This window comes from Nicrophorus vespilloides, unplaced genomic scaffold, assembly GCF_001412225.1.
Source record: "Nicrophorus vespilloides isolate i.1.1-1 unplaced genomic scaffold, Nicve_v1.0, whole genome shotgun sequence".
Classification (NCBI taxonomy): domain Eukaryota; kingdom Metazoa; phylum Arthropoda; class Insecta; order Coleoptera; family Silphidae; genus Nicrophorus; species Nicrophorus vespilloides.
The window spans coordinates 68,341-91,081 of NW_017099104.1; the positions used below are offsets into that span (position 1 = coordinate 68,341).

The 22,741-nt window shown below is 31.5% G+C and overlaps 1 protein-coding gene across 1 annotated transcript; it reads left to right on the top strand.

Moving 5' to 3' along the window:
* Positions 1-13,375: 13,375 nt before the first annotated feature.
* LOC108564009 lies at positions 13,376-15,425 on the top strand. Its single transcript, XM_017922879.1, has 2 exons — positions 13,376-13,625; positions 15,040-15,425. The coding sequence occupies exons 1-2, from the start codon at positions 13,514-13,516 to the stop codon at positions 15,363-15,365; spliced, it is 438 nt and encodes a 145-aa protein (XP_017778368.1). The 5' UTR covers positions 13,376-13,513; the 3' UTR covers positions 15,366-15,425.
* The last annotated feature ends 7,316 nt before the right edge of the window (positions 15,426-22,741 follow it).

Genomic DNA, 22,741 nt, shown 5'->3' on the forward strand with positions numbered 1-22,741 from the left:
GACAAGTATAAATAGTTTTGAAATAAAGTTAGCATAGAACAATGTTTTTATAGATGTTGATTTGCATACTATTTTATTAAAATCAGACCAATTATATAGCCATTACATACAGAGAATTGTAATTAGAAATGAAACAACTACAAACATGCATTAGTTGTTGATAATAAATAAGTAACAATTCTTGTTAATGTAATTGTATGAAGAGAAATTCAACAATTAGCTATAATGAAAATATTTTATTCAAAACTGATTCTTCAATGCTTCTTAGTTGCTTTTGAACAGCGGTCGTCAAACGGTAATTTGCGAGGAGGATTTTGTCAGCAGAGTAATTTCTATATACAGCTAAACACCGATTATCCGGTTCTCGTCCTTGCTTGTACGAGGGTAGTCCCAGAAGTACCCGATCTAACAAAGAAAACACAAAAAAATGGAAAAAATATCTTTATATCTCGAAACACTTTTCCCAGCGATTTTCAATAGCTTCGATACCCTCTTTGTAGTGAGAAACTTCGAGCTCTACAAAATAGCCAGTAACCGCAGACTCCTCTTCATTGTTGACAAAAAAATTCATCACCTCGCTATTTATTTAAGTTTGGAAAGAGAATATAATCCGAGGGGACTAAATCTGGTGAATAGTGTGCGTTAGGAAGCAAATTGAACTTTTAACTCATTGATTATGGCCATCGCAATAACAGATGTGTGAACTGGTGCATTGTCTTGATTGTGACCAAACGCAGCACCCATCTTGCACAAGTTTCTCATCTCCAAATTTAATATGCGACATACAGCACTTTTTAAATGCCTACCATATCTGATAACTTGCGCACTTTCAGTAGACGGTCATCCAAAACTATTTTATGGATTTTCTTCGCCATTTCTAGCGTGGTCACCTCATTTGGTCGACCACTGCGATGTTCGACTTAGCAGATCGTACGACCTAGTTTAAACTCTGTTACCCATTTTTTTTTGTTGTAAACCAAGGAGCAGACTCCTCTAGAGTAGAATCTAGATCGGCTTTGAAATTGGTTGGACTGAGACCTTTTACATGAAAGTATTATATCACATATGACCAATTTTGTCCATATTTACAAATTCACTGACAGCGTTCACTATTGATGGCTGTCATAAATACTAAACAATGTAGCGTTTTCAAACTTTAGCTTTATAAGCTTGATACTTTTGATAAAAATAGTTTTTTTTTTCAAACAAAAACCGCCATTTACAAGTGAGGTCGGGTACTTCTGGGACTCTATGTCCTCGTTTAACAGATTGGCATGGATTTCTGTTGTCGATAAACTTTTTAAAATAAATAAAAATTTTGCTATGTGTTAATAACAGATGATATATTAAAAAAAACGGAGAAATTTTTATTTTATTACTCTACACTATACGAGGGCACTTGTTTCGAAATTTTATTAAAACTTACTAAAACTTATTAACTAAATTACCTTTAATTCCTTAAAAATAAAAATTCAACATTTAAATCAACGTTAGTCAATTCATCATGTAGTTTGCATAGTAATCGATAATGTAATGATAGATAAATTATTCATGAATACCAAACAAGTATAGAATCGTCGCTATGCCATTGGTTATTACGTTTTTTTTTTGTTATTATGTCCTATAGTATTATTATTATTACATTATATTCCTGTGAAAATTAAGTAAATCTTATGGCGGTTGAAATTTGTTTTTTCCCAATGGAAGTTTTACCATTATTTTCTTCTTGTTTTAATATGTTAGTTGGCTGTCGTCTTGTTAAAACATAATTAAAAAATTACTAATCCAATTTCAAGTTTATATTCATCTGATTACATAAGCTTAAGCTAAAACTAATATTATTTGAAAGGCGTAAAAGACACGTCTTATTGATTGAAAGCTGTGTTTTTTTTAATGTAGATTGTATGTCATTGTTGAATATAGGTTAAGTCAGGTTAGATTACGGTAGGTTAAGTTAGATCAATTTAAATTTGATGAACATATCTTATTTGATTATAATTTTGCGCCAGAAATAACTCCCATATTACGAAAAATCACTGTCGCTGATATCACTTGGATGATATAATTATTAAAACTTAAAGTAAAAATAGTTTTCTTTATATCTACATTTGGGAAATAAAAAGTTTTTGGTGATAATTCATACCATTGTTTTTTCTTCAATTGTTGTCGGAGTTATGCGACTGTAGTATATTTTCATAAATTACAAAAATGTTTTAAATTTCTTTTCCTACATAGATATTCCACAATTGTGTAAGAGATTTGGTAACAGCAAAGAGTAATTCTTAGATAAAACTTTACATAATAATAATGCAACTAAAAGAGTAAAATCCGCTTTCTTTTGCGCTCATTAAATGTATATTATTTTAATTACGTGTTGCGTTTGGATGTGTCTCGTTACGTTTTATAGGTCATTTGCAAAATTTTAATAGCATTGTCACCTAATTCGTATGTGTTTAATAACTTCCAACATTGTAGCATCAGCATAATCCGCATCGGAGCTTTTGGTTGCACGGACAACGAACAATGGGTTAACTAGACGAAACTTACAGTAAATGTTGTGTGTGTCGGGTAGTCATTCTATTATTAGGAACTTTGTTTAATGCACGAAAATACATGCATAAATCGGTGACAAAAGGCGTGCAGCATATTATATTATCTCTATTCATAAATATTAGGCGTAAAATTAAATGCAAATTTATCGATTGCATCTGTAATGAACGTTTATTTATTACATGTGAAGCATTCTATCTCAATTAAATTCGACTTTCTAAAAATAGATGGAATTATCGGCTTTAGTAATTTTTTTTTCAATTTATAATTATTGCTTTCGCAATCAGCAAGTATTGAAACAAAATTCACAATTTTTGTTTATTGTAAATGTTAGTATTTAATGTTATCTATTAACAAAGAATTGAAGAATCTTATACAATTATTCATTCAGCATAATTCACTGTAACATCTAAACTTTTTATTGAAGAGGAAAGAAAACCTTGCATAGGAAGCACCTATGGTGAAAAGCAAGAGACATCTAAAAAAAAAGGGCATTCTGAATTTGAAGCCCCAACTAACCCTTATTTCGTGGGGCAAAGGGTATTCGCCAGTATCTACCAAAAACTCTCACCTTCTTCATCCGCATCAAGGTCCGGTAATTTGATAAATTTCCGCAATGCAGATTATTTTTGCTAGCAAGGACTTCACTTCAACGTGTTATTTTTTCCATCCGCCGCTGGTAATCTTCCTTAATAAATAGCACTACTGATAAGTATCTTGCTACTATGTCCCACATTTATTGGCTTTTCCGCGACATCCAAAGAACGTGTGTTCTGTGCTGTCAACTACTTCGCAGTACCATTACCGCTATTCATCCTCGCAATGAAGTGAAGATACTTGCCGAAGCACACATGAACGGAAAGCACTTGACCTAGATGGAAACTTGTTACACCGTGCTTTCTTGAAATCCAGGGTTTTATTTCTAAGATTAGAGGTTGGGTCCATGCTCCCTTCTCTGAGATATCCCATTTTTCCTGCCACTTCTCCAGCAGACTAATACTACCAGTTTTCTTGTTCACTCCTCTCTACCTCTCACATCTCTCTCTAAAGATTGGTAGCATGCCAGCAGATCATATGCTGGACTTTAAAGGGCTTTTATATAGATCTGCACCTTCTGCTACTCTGTGCAATCAGACTACTTAGAGCTGTAGTGCCCTGTGCTGCTCTGATGGCCACTGCCCTAATGTGCTAGTCTGCTATTGACAGATACACCAAGATAATTGATGGCTTTCTTTGGCTTGAAACTATGAAATTTCCTGTCAGTTTTTATTTATTCGGGCTCAAGATTCAAACCTCTCTTTTCCATTCATCCACAGTTTAGAAAGTAGCCGTATGTTAGGTTTTACAGGTTTTTATTTCCATTACTTTCTCGCCCTAATCGCTCGCGATCCTAATGGACCGCTTGTTGAGGTAGCTTTTTATTACTTTTTGTCAGGTTGGTGCCAATTCTTATTTCAGCAAGGCGCAAAGTTTTGTCGTGGCCGACCATTTTATTATCGTCTATTGTATAACTAATATGTATATTTGTTAGGGCCATGACTTTCCTCTTAATTATTAAAAATCATATTTAACGTATCCATCAAATATACAAACGGATACTTGTACGTGATTATTTAGAATAACTTGTGGAATATACTTTACATCGTATAGTTGCGTCTATTGTATCACTACTTAATAGCCTTCTTCTGCCCCTAAATATTTGGGTAGGATCATAAAACTTAGATAAAGAAACGCTTGTATATTCCACAATCAGGGGACCGAATAGAGAGCAAGTCTTAGTTAGGGGACCGAACTGAGAGGAAGTCTTAGTAAGAGGGTCCAACGAAGAACATGGTCTTACTTGGGAGAGTCCTAGAAAGAACCTACTCCTAGTAACAGTTCTAGTTTGGCCCTACTCTTGACCAGTAACCTATGCTGGTAGCAACTGGAAGCTAGATTAAGAATCACCAGCATATAAGTGTTAAATAAATACTATTATTACACTGACTTTAATCTAGACTTCCATAAAATCCACTAGGACTCCACATCGACAATACTACAAAGTATTTCACAGTGTCCAGAGATATTCTATCCCGGGACACGACAGTTTTTTCTTGCATCAATTGTGGACCTGCCCTGTCTGAAGCCGTTTGGTTAACAGTTGTTCATACAGTTTTCCATGATTCCAAATATCCATGAGGATTCACGTGATTACCAACTACTTATGTAGTTTAATTTTAATAATTGCTTATAACATTTGCGAAATACACGCAATTGAATTGTTTGCTAAATACTTTTATTACGCAATTGTTGCAACAAAGCTAAAATCATTTTTAATTAGTTCCACGTCGTTCCTCAATTGTCTATTATTGTTTTTTTCTTTTTCTTCCGGTTAATAACATAGAATTTGATTAGAAGGCTATTCATCATGATCATGACTTCATTCCCTCCGCCCAATTAACAACGAAACCTATACATTTAATATCTTATAATATTATTCTTGCTATATTTTTTGTTATTTTTTTTTCTATAGAAAACGAGAAAAGAGCGTTGCGTTAGCTATTGAGAAATTGTACGAATTCCTCGGATGTTTCTACACGGCAACACAATAATTGTATTCTCAAAGCGCGTTGCTGTTGTTACTTATCAAGTGTTTCACAAAATTGGCTTTCGTTTGGAGACAAAGGACAACTTTTTCTTCCTCTTTCCGAAATATCCTTCTATTTGTCTCTCAGATTATTCTAATGTCTGCATTGTGTCACGAGCGTAACGTTACGAGCAATTACAATGTCATTTGCCTTTGTTGCCGTTCGTTTTTTTTCTTTCTTAATGTGAAAGCAATTAATTAAACGGTGAATCTTCTCTGGTTTCATCTCGATTGCGATCGTCATACGTGATTTGCATTTCGTGTCCCTCCAATTCGCTCAGACTCAGAATAAAAGTTTACGTTCGTCCCAAAATGTAGTAAACAGTAATGTCCGTTTATGGCTTTTGTAACCTTATGGGAGCACTTTCTTTTCGTTTGCAGTTCATGCATACAAAATAATGGCATACAGAAATTCCTATATAAACAATATATTTCGATATCTTTTCTCGATACATTTCATTTGCGCTTTCCATTTTCTTCGATTTTTCGCAAAAAAATATCATTATTTATTCTTTTGCGACTTCATATTTCTACAAACAATATTTTATGTTATCTTTATTTAAATTATACATTAAAATTTGACGAAAAATTTCACTTCTTTCTTATCTTCAGATTTGCACCAACTTGTAATTAAAACAAATTATATTTGAAGCAAAATCAAACACAAACTATACATTCATCAAATAAAAACTGAATTTTAAGTAAGGAATTAATGAAAAATATATAATTATAAATCTGTATATTTAACGGATAGTTTTAAGCGTATGATCTTAGAACTTCTTTAACAATCATTTATGAAATTGTTTTCCAAAGAAGTCCAAAACACAATATGTGTGCAAAATTAAAAAATTATAATTTAAATATAGATTTAAGTGAGACAAAAAAAGGTTATAAAATACTGTTCTTGTGATAACCTAACCTTTGATTTATTCAGAGAATCTGTAGAATAACACTCTACAAATCTAACCAAACTTTTTTTTAGCTTATTGCTCTTTGACAGTTATAAACGTGATTTGATCAATTACAATATATTGATATTAGAATTAGTTCTGATAATTACATTTTTACACAACCTAAAATGTTATATATTAAATGTAACCTAAATAACATGTCTTGATAATGATGTAAATCATTTATAAATATACATTTAATTGGTATGATTTATCACTATATCATACATGTTCCAACATATTACATGAATTATACATATTCGGTTTTTTCAAGAAATTTCACCCGTTTTCTTACTTATTTTATTATATACGTGGGTTCCAACAAAAGTTGGCTGACAAAAAAAATAAAAACAATTTTATTTTAATATATTTAATTTTCATCCTTTTGTAATTTCTCTACATAATTTCCATTTATTTCAATACATTTCTTAAGTTAGTAGAGCCATCTTTCAAAACATTCTTTAAAATCGGCTTTTTGGAGCTTTTCAAGTATTAATTAATGATCTCTTCATTGGAACTGTTTCTGTGTAGTACTCAGCAGTTAACCTCTGACTAGTTTCGAGTGAGATAGCAGCTACCACTTTTACTATGGTAGAGTAAATCGACATCATCACTTTTGTTGCTAATTTTTGTTGTCCTGCTTTAACTGGGGGGATTTGCACCTTCTGCGCTCCATCCATGGTTTACTTCTGTGTTTGCGGGTCGTGCTTATAGAATCAAGATTCATCACCTGTTACAATTTTCCTAAACAAAACGAACACGTGCTTTTATTTGGTCGTCATTTAAAAAATCATTATTGTCATTTCAAAACTGTCATTTCCTGTGTCACTCTTAGATTTTTGTCAATGTTTGTCTTCACCTGGGCTATCATCGTATCATCGTTCAATGATTTCGGGCAAACTTCACCACTTGGAAATAGTCACAAGGGTTGATTATAAAATCATTTTAATTACATTTCAAATATGAAATGACATCGATTTCAATTATAAACTGAACATTACGTAAAGAAAATAAGAAAACTTTATTTTTATCATTATTTTATACATTCAACTTTATTTTTTATTTTCAATGAATTAAGTTTGTATTTTTATTTAATTAAAAAATACTGTCTTTTTTGTAATATTTTTAACATGCGGTGAAAGTAGAAGATAATTTAATCTCTTAGAAGGTACAGTTGATGGCATTTTATTTTAACGCTTGACATCTTGCATCTAAAACAAATATAGAAAAGCATAAAGACTTTCTACAAAATTCTAAATTACATATAACAATTTCTATTACAAATTTTGGGACAAATTCAATATTTTTTCAATATTTCAATTAGAGATAATAATACATACGTTCCTAATTAGCAATTTAATAATTCCTAATTAGCAATTTAATAATTCCTAATTAGCAATTTAACTTATTTTATAAGAATAATAAGTAACTATTCATCTATTCTCTGAATAATCTTATGAAACATGAATAAATTTATTGAGTAGAAAGTAGTTCAATCATTATATTTTAAATTGGTTTTGTGCATGTTAAAACATAATGAAAAGTTAGGTTAGGACTATTAAAACCGATTTAAACCGGTTTTCTACAAAATTTGAGAATCGAAAACCGGATTATTTAAAACTTTGTTTTTGTTTTAATTCTAGTTATGTTTCTTCATTTGTTTACATACATAATGCACAATTGTATGCATTACAATTTGTTGCATAAATAGGATATGGTAAATTTTAGTCCATGGACACATATTTTGTTCCTGAGATTTCTATAATCAAGTAATTTTTACAGAAGGTTAAAATCATTTAACAAAATGTTCTTTTTGTATATAATTATAACTGATAATAGTATTATTTTCATTCACATGTGTTTGGTTTTCGGAAACGAATCAATGTTCCGCTGTTTCCACCGGTAAAAATCGGAAATCGCAGTAACATCCGTTTTGCAGTTGCAATCATGCAATAGTTTTCATCAAGGATAAAGTAAATCCTTTTAACAATAAAATTTTAAATAAAGTAAAACAAAAAAAAAAGCAGTGAAAATTTTATTTAGAAAGTAAAACCTTTCAATTACATACCGCTTGTCAAAAAAGTAAGATTAAGTTAAATTAGGTTAAGATAAGTTACATTATTTTGACATCTGAAATAAGGTTAGAAAACATTTTCCGTGAAAATAAGAAATGCGTAAAATTGATATTGTTCGTTTTATTTGATCAATACTGGTTATTTGAGGATATTTTGAATCAAAGCATGAAGATAATCTGTTCCTAGTATAAACAATCACGTTATATTTACTAAAGGTTAACATATTCAACGAAAAGTTCAGACCATTTAATTATAAACTTTCAAATTTCATTTCTTCGCATGAATAATAGAATCGAAAAGACAAAAAAAGACACCAGATTTAATTAATTAAAAAAAAGTTAAAGAAAAATGAAATACAAAGCTTACTTTTAATTATTAGAAAAACTGATTGCTCGTGAAATGGTGAAACATTTAGAAAGTCGTCTGCCTATCTAGGAAGTCAATTATTTTCAATAAAATAACAACAAAAAAAAAATATAAAATAAATTCATTTAGACAAATTAATGAACATTTTCTACTTAAATTACGTTGCAACATCCAACATAGGAAGAGAAATACGGATTTAGTGTATTAGCAGATTTCGGAGAAACATTTCGTCGATTAAGATTACGTTCGCAAATACGAGTTATTATATGCAATTCGATTGAATTATATTAAAGAAATTAGCATGGTTATATTAAAATAAACGGTAAAATGTGCTAATAAGGAACGTATGTTAAATGGAAACAAATAAAATAAATGTGCACAGTCTTCTTTTTTTTATTCTTCTTCTTTTTATTCTGAGATGCGTGTGTTGGTAAAGATCGTTTGATAAGTGTACACCGAAGTCCTCCTTTCTAGTAAAGATTTCAAAGTTGACCTCGTTCCCCTGTTTTGGGAAGGAAGGAAAGGATGTCTTCGGTTTGCATAGGCCAGTTGTTGGTGCACAAGAGTACACGAGCATTAGCAACTTTAATTGAATATTAACAATTCGCACGGTGAATCATCCGTTCACTCGAACGCTGCTTAAAAACACTTCGAGAGGTTAACTTTCATTTATGCTTTTTTTTTGGGATAATATTTATATTTGCTTAGATGTTAACGATACGTGTTTTTCAATTTGTTGACAAGTAAATATAGGCTATTCGCTGATCTCTAATTTTCATTATGGTAAATTTTATGAACTTTATGAATTTTTGTAAAATTCACTATTAAATATTTTTATTTGCGTAGATCTAGTTCGTTTCAAGCATCAAAATAATTGGTTAGGATAATTATTTAGATACTGAAGAACGATAACATTTCTAGGATTCAGTATTGTATATTTTTGAATGCGTAGAAATTGTGAAACTATTAATTCAAAACAATAAATAAGGTTAGAAATTAAGTAACTTAATGATTTTTTAGAGGTTAGAGTCTAATATTGAGATTGATAATTTCAAGTGTCAAGACAATAATAAAGGTTAGCTACTATTTTTTGTTGATGATTCTTTAGAGGTTAGGATCGAATCTAACCTTTAGATCATTATTTAGTAACTGCAGAATGATAACATTTGTAGGATCGTGCATTTTGCATTGCGAAAAACTTGATCATGTCAAGTGTCAAAACAATAAATAAGGTTAAGTTAGAAGTTAGGTAGATTAATGTTTGGTTAGAGGTTAACTTACACTATTATTTGGTATAGTATATATTGTACATCTTAAATTGCGTAAAACATGATTATGTCATATGTCAAAATAAATAAGGTTAAGTTTGAAGTTAGGTATGTTAATATATTTTAGAGGTTAGATTAATCTATTATTTAGGACCTGTAGAAAGATAACATTTGCATACTTTAAATTGCGTAAAACTTCATCAAGTCAAGAGTCCAAGCGTAGGTTAATCTTTGATTAGACATTAGGATAGGCTATTATTTAGTAAATAGAGAACGATAATAATTCTTGGATTCAGTATTGTCCATTTTCAGTTGCGTAGAACTTGTTCATTCTAAGTGTCAAAACATAAAAATTAAGTTAGAAGTTGGGTTACAAAAGAGTATATTAGTTAAGGTTTGTGTAGAAAGATTAGATTGTAAATTTGATATTGAAATGTTTAGAATAATAAAATTTTCAAGATTTATATTAATTATCTAATTCTCAATATCAACGTAAAACTTTTTTTTTAAAGAGATTTATATTAATTTATTTATTGATGTAAATCTCTTTCGGCCCTATTTCTACCCCCTTTCGGGTTTAACAGCCATCATAAATTTTGTTGGTTTTTTGGAATCGAACCAACGATCAGATTTTCGTGATACAGGCGACCATAGCCAATTGTATAACATGAAAAATATCAATGTTACTTAGTTTGGGAATTATATTATTTCTTTCAATTGGTAACTCTTTACGTCATCCGCAAAAAATGATAAAAATATGACGTTTCCTAAATTATTTACACTTCAATCTTCCAAAATTCCCATTATTTGTAAACGCAAATAAAAATCAAGTAAATCCAAACGTTTTGTAATAAGTAAACATGTATTTCCAGCAATTTCCTTGGTCCAACATAAAAATGTCGCAAGGTGAAACACATTTTTTCACACATTAAAGTAAATTTGCTTATTTGTGGACTTAAAGCAAAATTTGTTAATTTTTTTAGCACATACAAAAACAAATATGGAAAAAGACAATAATAATGACGTCTACCCGAATGGAGATTCTTGATTGTAGCAATTTATGGGACACGTAATTGACAAGTATTAACAACATGTAGGTTATACTTGTCAATTGTTTTAAGCTGTCAAATGTGAATTATTGTCCAACTAACATAACTGTCTTATGATGACATTGACTTGAATAGTTCAGAGTTTAGATATTTGCTAACAATAAGGAACAATTAAACCAATGTTTCTTAAATTTTATAAACTGTCAAAGTTATTAACCAAGTTGAGTTTCGGTGATAAATTAAAAGACTAAAGCCTCCAATCTTAAATTTAAATGAACTATTCGAGTTCGAATATAAAATATTCAAAAAGGATATAAAAAAATGCTTATGGAAAGTTCCTTTCGTTAATATTACCAGGGCATTGCTTAACACCCAACACTTTGCAGACTACGAAAATATCGATCGAAAATCTAGAACAATTCTCGAAACAATTCGGTAAATGTTATCAAAGAAATGAGTCACAGCAATCGAAAACCGGTGCCCTCGATTTAATGATATATGTTCTTCATATTTAATTCTTTTTTGTTTGTTTTAACTTAGTATCCGTATAAATAATAACTATTTTTCGAATAAAGGTTAAACGATTCTCGTTCCTTAAACCTGATTCCAATACATTTGCCGACGATAAATAAATATTGCATTGTCCTGTCCCGTTCTTGAGAAGATATAAAACTACTTTTCCTTTGTTCCGTGCATATATACATCAAGGACGTCATAAAAGAGCCACACGACAAAGACACACCTCTGTGTCAACTCGAAAAGCTGATAAAGATCGTACTTGAAATATACCGTATACTTTACTCAACAATAACTTAACTATGGAAGCTTTCAATTATAAATAAAGAAACTAATTGTTGCTGCAGCCGATGAAATTATAGGTACGGACGTGAAAGACGTTTACCAAGAGATTAGTTAAACATACTTTCTACGGTACTACTTTTTTTTCTTAATTTCTTTTTTTGGAAACTTGTATTTTTGCAAGTGAAATAATTTTACGTGATTCATATGCCCATTTTCAGTTGACGTTGTTTATTTTGACGCTTCATTTTTTTCGTGTTGCTTCTGGTTGATCGTGAAAAGCGAGTAAAGGGAATCGCGTGGGATTCTGTGTATGTCGCACACAAAAGACATTCTCCGAAGCCCACGTTCATTGGTTGTGGAGGAAGGAAAGGTTAATAATGTACGGCAGAGGTGAAAAGTGAAATTCGGTGAAATTGATTTGTCGAGACAACAACTCTTCGGAACGACTCTTCCCCCGAAGATTGATAATTAGCGAGAGTATGCGGATCTTCGCAAGAAGAGGCGAAAACGGAATGAACGGTCTCTTCTCCTCTTCACGTCCAATTAGTTTCGGAAACTGGTTTCATTTAAAAAAAATAAAATATAATATAAAACGAATAAAAAATAAGAGATCGCAACATCATCCGCAAGATTAGAAACTCATTTCTAAGTATAATCACCATGGCAACAGCAAGAATAAAAAAAATCTATTGATTTTCAAGGAGGATACACGAAAAATCATAATTGGAAAAATAAAATAAAAATAAAACACATTTTCGACAATATTAGAAACTCATTTCTGAAGATAAACCATAGTCTGAATAATGAAAATTATGTTTTTTGAAAGATTATTATTGTATGGAAAATTTTTAATTTTTTTTTTGTTGTTGTAACAAAGATTTTTTTCTTAATCACTATCACCATGGCAATAGTAAGATGTTTACTATTTTTTAATTTTAGTTTGCTGAGAAAACATAGATTGTAACATTAGAAAAACTCATCTCGAAAGATAATCAAAATCATCATAAAAAAGTAAGAATATGATTACTGATTCTGTATTTTATTATTGAGAAAAAGAAGAATAGGAAATAGAAGATCGATAGATTTTTTAGAAGATTAGAAACTCATCTCTGAATATAATCAAAATTACCATGGTAATAAAAATTGAAGATCGAAACATCTGCTGCCAGATTAGAAACAAATCTGATAATTATTACAAATAGAGGAATGATTGAAGGAAAATGTTTACTGATTTTTGCGGCGGATGCATGAAAAGTTGTTGGGTAACTCGATTCGACCAATTCGAGCGAGTTACTCAATGCACTAGAAACGAAGGAAGGAACGACACGAACGTTAACTTAACTAAGTAATTGGTGCGCATCGAATGGGCATCTTTTGCACATGCACGACGTTTTGAAACGCTTTATTATTCCGCTTATTATTATTTTCTTATTTGCGGTATCATTAAATTAAACGAATTTTTAAATTTCATTTGTTTTGGGATAGGAAAAATTTCTGGATTTATAATGTATCCCCAAAAATAGTAAGCATTGAAATAATAAAAAAGAAAGAAATAATTAATGTGTGTGATCAATGTGAATTTGCGTATTGTCCGCATCCCTTCCTCTTCAGGCCGAAAAAAGACCCGTTTTTTTTTCTCTCTCTTCTCTCGGTGCGGTAACAATCCCATTCCGCCTCGGCCACTGAGAAACTCTATAAAACGTCGGTTCTTGCAGAGCGACAACTAGTCGGAACCGAAGAACGGTTGAGCAGCAGAGTAACACAGAGTGTCAGACTCGTACAGTTTTCTTTTTGGGATTTTAAAAAAAAGTTCACTTCATCTTCAAACATGAAAGTATTCGTTGTGTTCGCCGTCGTTTTGGCCCTCGCCTTCGCCGAAGACAAAGCTGATGACAAGTCCAAGACTTACAAGAGGCTCATCCCTGCTGATGTCCTCAGAGGTAACTATAACACAAAAAAATTTATTTAAACACAAATATTTTCACAAAAATAAAGTCAGTTAAATAGCCAAAATAATAGACTCGTTTTCTACTAGAATTGTGTTGACTTGTATTGTTGGAAAGCTAAATTCTAGAAGATTACAGCTTTCCAGAATATTATAAATAATTGAAACGACTTATTTCTTATTAAAATTGGATGAGATTTTACTATTTCGAAAACCATTATATTATAAAAATTGCTTAACTTTTCAATTTCTCTTTGTCGTCAATTTTAGCCTGAACATATTAATTGACGAAATTGTTAATAAAAATAAATACAATTTCTTAAATTATTTCTTGAAATGAATAGTGAATAGAAATTGAGATATAAAATGTCTAATTAATTGTCGTTTTGATTGAATAATTGGAGTTGAAATGCGGTAGCTTTCGGAGAGCATCAACGAAAGTGACTGCGATTGCAAAATCGAGGCGTGAAAGTGGGAAAAGCAAACACGGAAAGTGCGTTTCTCGATATATATATATATATATATCGTTCGAAGCAGGATGGGTTTGCGCAATCGGAATATTCCATGCCCAGAATTGGCATATGGTTGTCGCAGGAACAACACACTCGTCCTGCACTATCAAAAATTAAAAATCTGTCTACTACGAACGTTGGCAACGCAATAACTTTAAACGGCGAATTATCAATTAGGGGCCGCGTTTTCAATTGGCGTTCCAGATTTTATTTTGAAATACGTTTTTCGTTGCGAAACGCTTCCGTCGAAAGGAGTCGAGCTCTCACTTAATTTCAGTATTCATTTTCAGTTCTTTTTACTTGATTATACGTAGATTCTGTTCACACTCACATTGCTTTATTGTTTTTCGTTCTTAAATTTCTTGTTGCTTCGCTCTTTGGTTTGTTTCCGTTACCGCTGCTCTTAAAACCAGTCTTTCTCGGCAACTTTTACATCACTCCAACATCGGAAAGTTAGTGGTGATCGCGTGCTGACCCACATTTTATATGCCACCGCACCCAAGCTCAAGTAGAAACCATCGGAAAAGCATTTAATTACGCTCGAAGCAGAAAACGTCTCTAGTTGATTGCCATCCATTTCGAATGTTTTCCTCATCGATTTTCCAATTTCAATCCACCATTACCTCACCTATCCATAATTAAGGAAGTCCTTTTAAATGCTAATTAATCATTTAAGCAATAATTATACAAAATTATTGACTATTAATGGTAACATTTAATAGTATTATTATTTTATCCTTGAATTGCGATAGTAATCCGCTAATCGTTTAATCAATTATTCTTTCGAAATCGCTCCGTTCCCGTTTGCACAACAAATTAGCACCACCTGCAAATTGCGCAAGTTCATATTGAGTTAAGAATTCCGTTAAACATTTTTTTCTTCTTATTTTTCTTCAGATTTCCCCGGAATGTGCTTCGCCAGCACCAAGTGCGCCACCGTCGAACCAGGCAAAACTTGGGAATTGACTCCATTCTGCGGTCGCTCCACCTGCGTCCTCTCCGAAGACAAGCCACCACGTCTCCTTGAGCTCGTCGAGGACTGCGGTCCATTGCCTTTGGCCAACCCCAAGTGCAAGTTGGATGAGGAGAAGACCAACAAGACTGCCGCCTTCCCGACCTGCTGCCCGATCTTCAAGTGCGAGGAGGGAGCCGTTCTGGAGTACCCAGAAATCCCAACCGTCGCTCCAGTCCCAGAGGACGCACCAACCACACCAAAGGCTTAAACACCTTTTTCCAACTCTTTTCCACCACTCGAACGTATTTTTTTTTCAATTTTTTTTATGTATGATTTGCAGTGAATTTTCCTTTAATTTAGAACAATTAGTTTAATTTTTTTATTATTTTGTTTTTTTTTTATTAATTCACGTATACAATTGTCCGAATTTTCCAAGCCTTTTTGGCTCTACGTTCTATTCATCGTTTGAAGCTTTGTAAAAAAAAACCTTCTATAAGCTTTGTTTTAAATCTAAAAAAAATGAGAATTTAATTTATATTTATTAATAAAAAAATATATACAAAAAATCCAAATGTGTCTTATTTATTAACATTTTTACAACAGTTATTTGCATATTTCAAAATACTTTATTAAAACAAATTTGCTTTATAATTAATAAACAAATTAAAGATTATTTAGTTACTAATATAAAGAGTGTCTCAAAATTAACGATAGATTTGAATGAAATAGAAAACACAGTTTTTAGTCTTCAAATTGTGATTTTTTATTGAATCATAAAATACATAGGTTATTTATGGAATAACACATCGGGCAAATGGCCTCCACAGCTTTGCTAGCACATACGCACTCTTTTATAGAAATTTTTCATGACCATTTTGCATAAATGTGGCTGAATATCGTTGATGCAGTGTTTAATTTCTACCTGTTATGCACGGGTGGTTTTGTGATTGTTGACTTCAAATAACTCCATAAAAAGAAATCTATTGATGTTAAATCACAAGATCTAGGAGGCCAATTCTGTTCACCGAAATGAGAGACTACACGACTAGGAAATGTCTCATCCAGTAATTGAATTCTTTCACGGGCTGTATACCATGTGGCACCATCTTATTGAAGCCACATGTCATCTATATCAATATTATCCAAATGGGGCAGAAAAAAGTGTGTTATCATGTCGCGATATCGAGCACCAGTGACAGTCACTGCTTGACATGCCTCATTTTTAAAAAAGTATGGTCCAATGATGCCTCCTGCCCAAAATCAGCACCAAACAGTAACTGTGCATGCATTAGTTTTTCGACAATCACATGTGGGTTCTCCGGACCCCAAATGCGGCAATTTTGGCGATTAACAAAGCCATCAAGGTGAAAATGTGCTTCATCACTTAGGATGATTTTGCTCGAAAAATCAACATTCACTTGTTTATTTTTTGGGGTTGCCAAAACTTTACTGCACAAATGACAGCAAATTCAAATCTTTCGTTAATTTTGGGACACCCTATATAAACACTAGTAGAATTTTGGATTGCGAATAATTTGGTTTGCGATGAACTAGCTAGGTCTTGCAATACGAGTATTATACATAAGTTTTATCGTAATCGTCTCACAAGCTCGTTTTGATATACGAGTGCTTTGAATTTCAAGCAAGTTTCCGAAACGAATTATGCTCAATTAATATAATAAATCAATGATCAATTTATTAAATTACTTAGTTAATTCTTATTAGAATACTTTATAATGCAACGCAACAATTCAATAATTTGTTCAATATTTGTATTTGATAAAATAATATTTTTTATCAAAAAGAAACGAAAAATATCTCTATAAATTTTAATTTTATTTGTCAAAAACAAATTGGTCATAATCTTACAGATTTGTTAAACTCATGATTTAATGTTTCGATATTTTTTTATTCTGAATGCATACATTTGGAATACAAATTACAGATATCTAAGGTGTCTTTGAAATAGTTTTTCAATATCTCCCAATTATACGACATTACATAAATTAAGATAATTCACTTAATATATAACAAAAGTAGTAGAAAGGAAATATCCTGGTTCTTTAAATGAGAAATATTTTCGATTTTTTAAAGACATATCCAATTTTATTAATCCTAATTCTTCTTTAACTTTTGTAACTTGTGCATTTACTAGTACAGGTAGCCGTCGTTTTACGCCGCAGTTCCGTTCCTTTAAAACCCATCGAATCGGCGTAAATTGAACCGGAGCAAACGACATTTACCTGTAGGTACAACTCATCAAACTAGTGAAACTTACAAGAACTAAAAATAGTGAAGTATTCATTAAGTCGAGTTCTACGAAAGTGCAATTTGTTAATAAAAGTTAAAACAGCAATAATTACTTGCTTGATATCCTGATTATTTGTGATATATTATTTTTCTAACAAATTAAATTGAGAGAAAAGATGTAAATTAAATACTGAAATTATTTTTGATAAACAATTTCGAACGTAATTGTTATAAAATTTATTTATGCAATTATTATCATAATATATCATGGATATAATAATAAATAAATCAAATGTTTTATATAACAAACTCGTTGCGCACTGCATATGGTCCGATTACTAATTGCAGCCATTATTAATTGATCTTGATAATGTTATTTACATTTAAATACAACCAATCCTTATAGCTTATTGTTATTGAAGAATTTAAATAATGTATTCCACCATTTGCATTAACAACAACAACTAACAATCTCACTTCTCCTTTGTAAATTCTATTCACATGATTTATTATGTAGAAACTTTAAAAAACCTTGTTAATATGCTCTCAATTTCAAAATATCTTATATACAGTATGTCTCGACTCTTAATAAGTAAAATCAATTATGTAAACAATGAAAGGTCACAAAAATTGGGTATATTATAAAAACTCGCCGGAAAGGAAGTTATCCACGTGACGGATTGTAATTATTGTCCTTCGTCAGTTGCAAAAAAAAATATCGTCCGGATCGGTCAAGGATTGAGCGAGTTATGAGGTTTTCCGTGACTATTGCGGTTTAGTTTGCGTGGCCGAAGTTGCTATTTCCATTAGTGGAACGACCGATAATTATTTGATACACTTTATATTTGGAAATGCAACCGTAATATTAAGATAAATGTAATGATGTATAATAGTCTATGTTTGATTTAAACTCAGTTTACGTTTCTAAATTTACATTTTATTATTAATAAACAAGAAAAAAAAAATATACAGCAGTATCTTAATTTTTTTGTCGCATGACTTAAGATATTGGTTTGTACTTGTACTGCAACTTAATTGCTATAAATTTTGCTTTGGCAACAATTTCCTATTGATTTCTTCCTAAAACTTATCATTTGAGTTTCTTCAGAGAGTAATTCAATTTTTGAATATTAAAAAATATGTATATGCCACATAGCGGGCATTAGAATTTTAGAAAGGTTTAGGTGGTACAAAAAAAATGTTGGAAAACACTGCTGTTTATTTGTAAGCTGTTTCAAAGTCCTCGATTAGTCCGGATTTAAACAGGCGAAACCAATTACCCGTATTATGCCAGGAATTGCACTGCAAAGTATTTTTCTTATATATTGGTGAGGGATATGCAAATATCATAATCAAAATTTATTTATATTTTTTTCTTTTTCATCAACTAGCAAATTAAAATATTAGAAAATTTACAAATAAATTTGAAAGTTCATTCCTATTATTATTTTTTTCTCTCGAAATCTTCCGCACTGTTTATTAAATGCCAAATTAGTGTCGTTGCATCCGTTGCTTTGTGTCCAAATTTAAATTAATAATATGAAAAAGACCCTAATTTTGTTCTGATTCATTGTTCGGTGTATACACTTTGTAAATATTTTACAACCAATTTAATTTACAGTATAATTATCGTTTGTATCTATATCATATATATTTTTTTGCATGTGTTTTAATGACAAATAAAACATGTACAAGTTTATTTTTATAAAATAGATATGTTAATTAGGAAAATCGTTATGTTCCATGAGCAAAGAAGATACGATTAGAATGTAAAATATGGGTCAAGCATTAGTATAAATAGTAAAATTAAAGTGAGATTTATTTGTAAAGTACTGTCAGTATCAGTTTTTCAAAGTCTGAAGTGAATACATCAATACCTTCGATCAGTCTGAATTTATTATAATCACAACATATAGTAATGTACATAAATTATTATTTTTTTTCTTTGATATAATGTAAATGCAGCAGAACCTTGCTTAACTCTTTGAGGGGCCAGAATGCTGAATCAACATCCGATGATATGGCCTATCAAGTTACATCCATTGACATACCAACCAAATTAAATGATAATTCCTGGACATTTTCCAGAAAATTAAAATAATGCCCCATTAGGCATATTTAGAAGGTGGTATATTGCGTGTACCATCGCCCTTCAAAGAGTTAACAAGTAATTCGCATAACGAGTGAGGAGGAGATCGGAAGTCACGGATTGTGCGCCTGCTACGTAAGTCTGCGTTTAGTACTCATTCCACTAGCTCCTTGTTTTGCTTTACGTGTAAGATTCTAGAACAAATTATGCTCGTTATGCGAGGTTTCAAGGTATATTGCATTAATTCTGAGTATTTATAAAGGGTTACAATTTATAGAGCATACTTTGGAGCATAGCCATTATGCATAATGTCTAGCAATAAGTTAATTTCATTGGGTTTTTCTATTTCAGTGAAAGATTAATTATTGAAACTACCGGTAACATTTTAATGTCAGAGAATCTCCTAGCTTCAAAATATTTTTGCAGATTTTGGGGGTACTGAGAATCCCAGTGAATTACATCAACATCAATTGTATCTCCAAAAATGCACTGGTTGGTGCGATATTATGTCTGGCAAAGTTATCCGCTTTGAAAATGAAATATTATATGCCTAACGGATGATGGGTGCTGTTAGCCTCCAAGTTCGCTTGATTTGACAGCAACAGATTTTTTTTGTTGATTACTTGAAAGCACAAGTTTAGGTAAATAAACCTCGAACAAATGAAACAGTAAAGAACATTCTAGTTGAAATCCGACATTTAGGACCTGAAATCTTGCATACGATCATAAAAAATGCTGTGAAAATGCTTGTGAGTAGGAAAATGGTGGTCGTTTGATGGATGTTTTTGTTAACACATGATTCCAAACTCCATTAATTATATTTTCATATAAAATAATTAAAAAGAGATATGTATTTGTAAAAGTTATATTTGTTTTATATCATTCGGGTGTCTTTCGGGTGCCATATGCTTTATACCCAACTGTCATAAAAGAAGAGTTATCATTTTGCTATTAGACTTTTGTCTAAACTTTTCAAGATAACACATATACCTGGGCGGCTAATAGCCGAATGGTTAAGCCGCCCTACGCACGTGCTAGTGGGCACAGGTTCAAATTCTGATAAGTCCCTTTGTGAGCCCTCTCGGTGCTTGCAGCAATAGAGCCATCGTTCATCATAAATGGACAGTGAACTGAATGAGGTTCAGCATATGACCTTCTTCAGCCAAGTCGATGGACAATGACAGTGTTAAGGATAGCAGCAGATTTACAGTGAAAGGAAATAGTGGAATCGCAGAACATCAATATACTACTGAAGTTAACCTACAAGACAAAAAATCATCATAATGGTAACTATCCACCGGGAAAAGGTTATCCATTTAATGTCAACCGCGATCTTAAATTTATTCAATATTAACATTTGACGAACAGATTGTGAATAAAATTATACGACATAAGAAATACAAATATACCTGCTAAAAGCCAATCACTGAAACTCAGAACCAACATTTTCTCCAGGACAAATGCGAAGCTACGAATAGTTCTTACCTGTCCAATCTATGGTTCATGAACCCAGCCAACAAAACCGATGTCTGGTGTTCTAAATGTAAATATAAAATCAATAAAAACCATAGTTATTACCAGGTCCTACTACGGACAAGAGGTTGCATCAACGTATTACCATTTATGACCACATAGTCATCTCGGAGGAACCCGATAGAGCTGCTATAGTCCAGCATTTGAAGACACGGTTCATCGTCAATTATAATATAAATACCAACGTCTGCTTTTCGGGCAACATTGCATACATTCTAATATTCGACCTGGACAATTTAAGTTTAGAGTCTCCTACAAGTTCAACTGTGGAGTTTGTCACCACGTCTCCGTTTTCCCTATTACAACGTACATTAAAATCTATGTTCTTATGATTGAACTCACATTTAATATTTTCATTTAAAATTACACAGTAATTGGTTTTATTTGAATGTTTTTTTGTATATATTACACACTACTTATAATTTTGTTCATTTTAAGATGTTGAAGAATTGTCATTATTTTTGTTTTGTATGTTTATCTGTTTTAATTATTTTTACATGTGCCTTGTCAGATATATTTTATAACTATATAATCCACGGGCGGAAAGAGCTAGGTCGATGGCCCTTTAGTCCTAAATGGGTAAGAATACTTAAAAAGAAAAGTCTATGAAAATAATAAGTCAAAAATAGTAAATAACACAATTTTTATAAATTTCATTTGAAAGTAGTTAGAGATGGTCATTAGACATCTCAAAAATATAGTTACTTTGTTATTTACAATCAAAATAAAAATTTTGTGCCAAAATCAATAATTGACATTTCGTTTAATTTTTGTATTTTTTTAATCAGTTGTTTTATTTAACGATATTACGCAATTTCATAAAATATTAGTTTGGACAAGCAGATTTTGACACGGCACAAATGCTCCAACTAGTTCCACCACCAAGAGTGAAAGGGAAGCGAAGATTCCACGTAATTATGGAGCAAACATCTTGGAAGTAAAATGGGAGCAAAGAGAAAACCAAAACGCAATCGCTTCTTCATGCTCCGTCGATTATATTTTGTGATGAATATAACGACCATTGAATATGGTTTAATCAATATGGAGCATCTATAAGATGACATATCAAGTGTAACTTATGATTCTATAATTATACGAAATAACAATGTTTATTTCGTTACTTTCTGTTTAAAAAGTAATTGGCATTTCTCAATGTTAACTGTACTTGGTATTATTGAACTACCCTGTATTTAAGTACGTGCAAAGAGGAGGAGAAGAGAAAAGAAAAAAAAAAGGATCGAAGAATTATAAATTATTTATCGGCGTGAATGGCGAAAGTGAGTGTGTCGCATGACGGAACGATCACAATGTCATTTTACATTCTAGATTCGCAACCTTGATTGAGAATCAAGGAAGGAAATCATTAATAAACAATTGGATCTTATAGAAACAACCATTAAACCGTATTATCGTTTCATTACTAACGTTTATGCACTCATTTAAATAGATTCCAGATAATCACTTGTAAACTTCATTATTAACATCGTGCAAGCAAATAAACAGTACGTACTGTCAACAACAATAATTTTAATAAAAGCTGTTTTTTTTTATATTTCTGAAATGTATATTCAAGAAACGTATTGATTCCATTGAGGAAAATGATTGCAATGACTTTATAACACAATATAAAAAATTAGTTTTGTCATATTATATATTTAAACTTTCAAAGTTTTGAGGATAGGTGGAGTTCGAATCGGGGTCCCGGCGATTCAGAGAGATGTTTGGGGGACCTCGGAGTGGTTGTTAGTGATGATTGGCTGTTAGTTTATAAG

What these genes read in the sequence shown, in the direction of transcription:
- LOC108564009 (XM_017922879.1), top strand. Translation starts at nt 13,514, where the DNA reads ATGAAAGTATTCGTTGTGTTCGCCGTCGTTTTGGCCCTCGCCTTCGCC. An exon ending in CCCTGCTGATGTCCTCAGAG is followed by an intron (nt 13,626 to 15,039) that starts GTAACTATAACA and finishes ATTTTTCTTCAG; the next exon opens with ATTTCCCCGGAATGTGCTTC.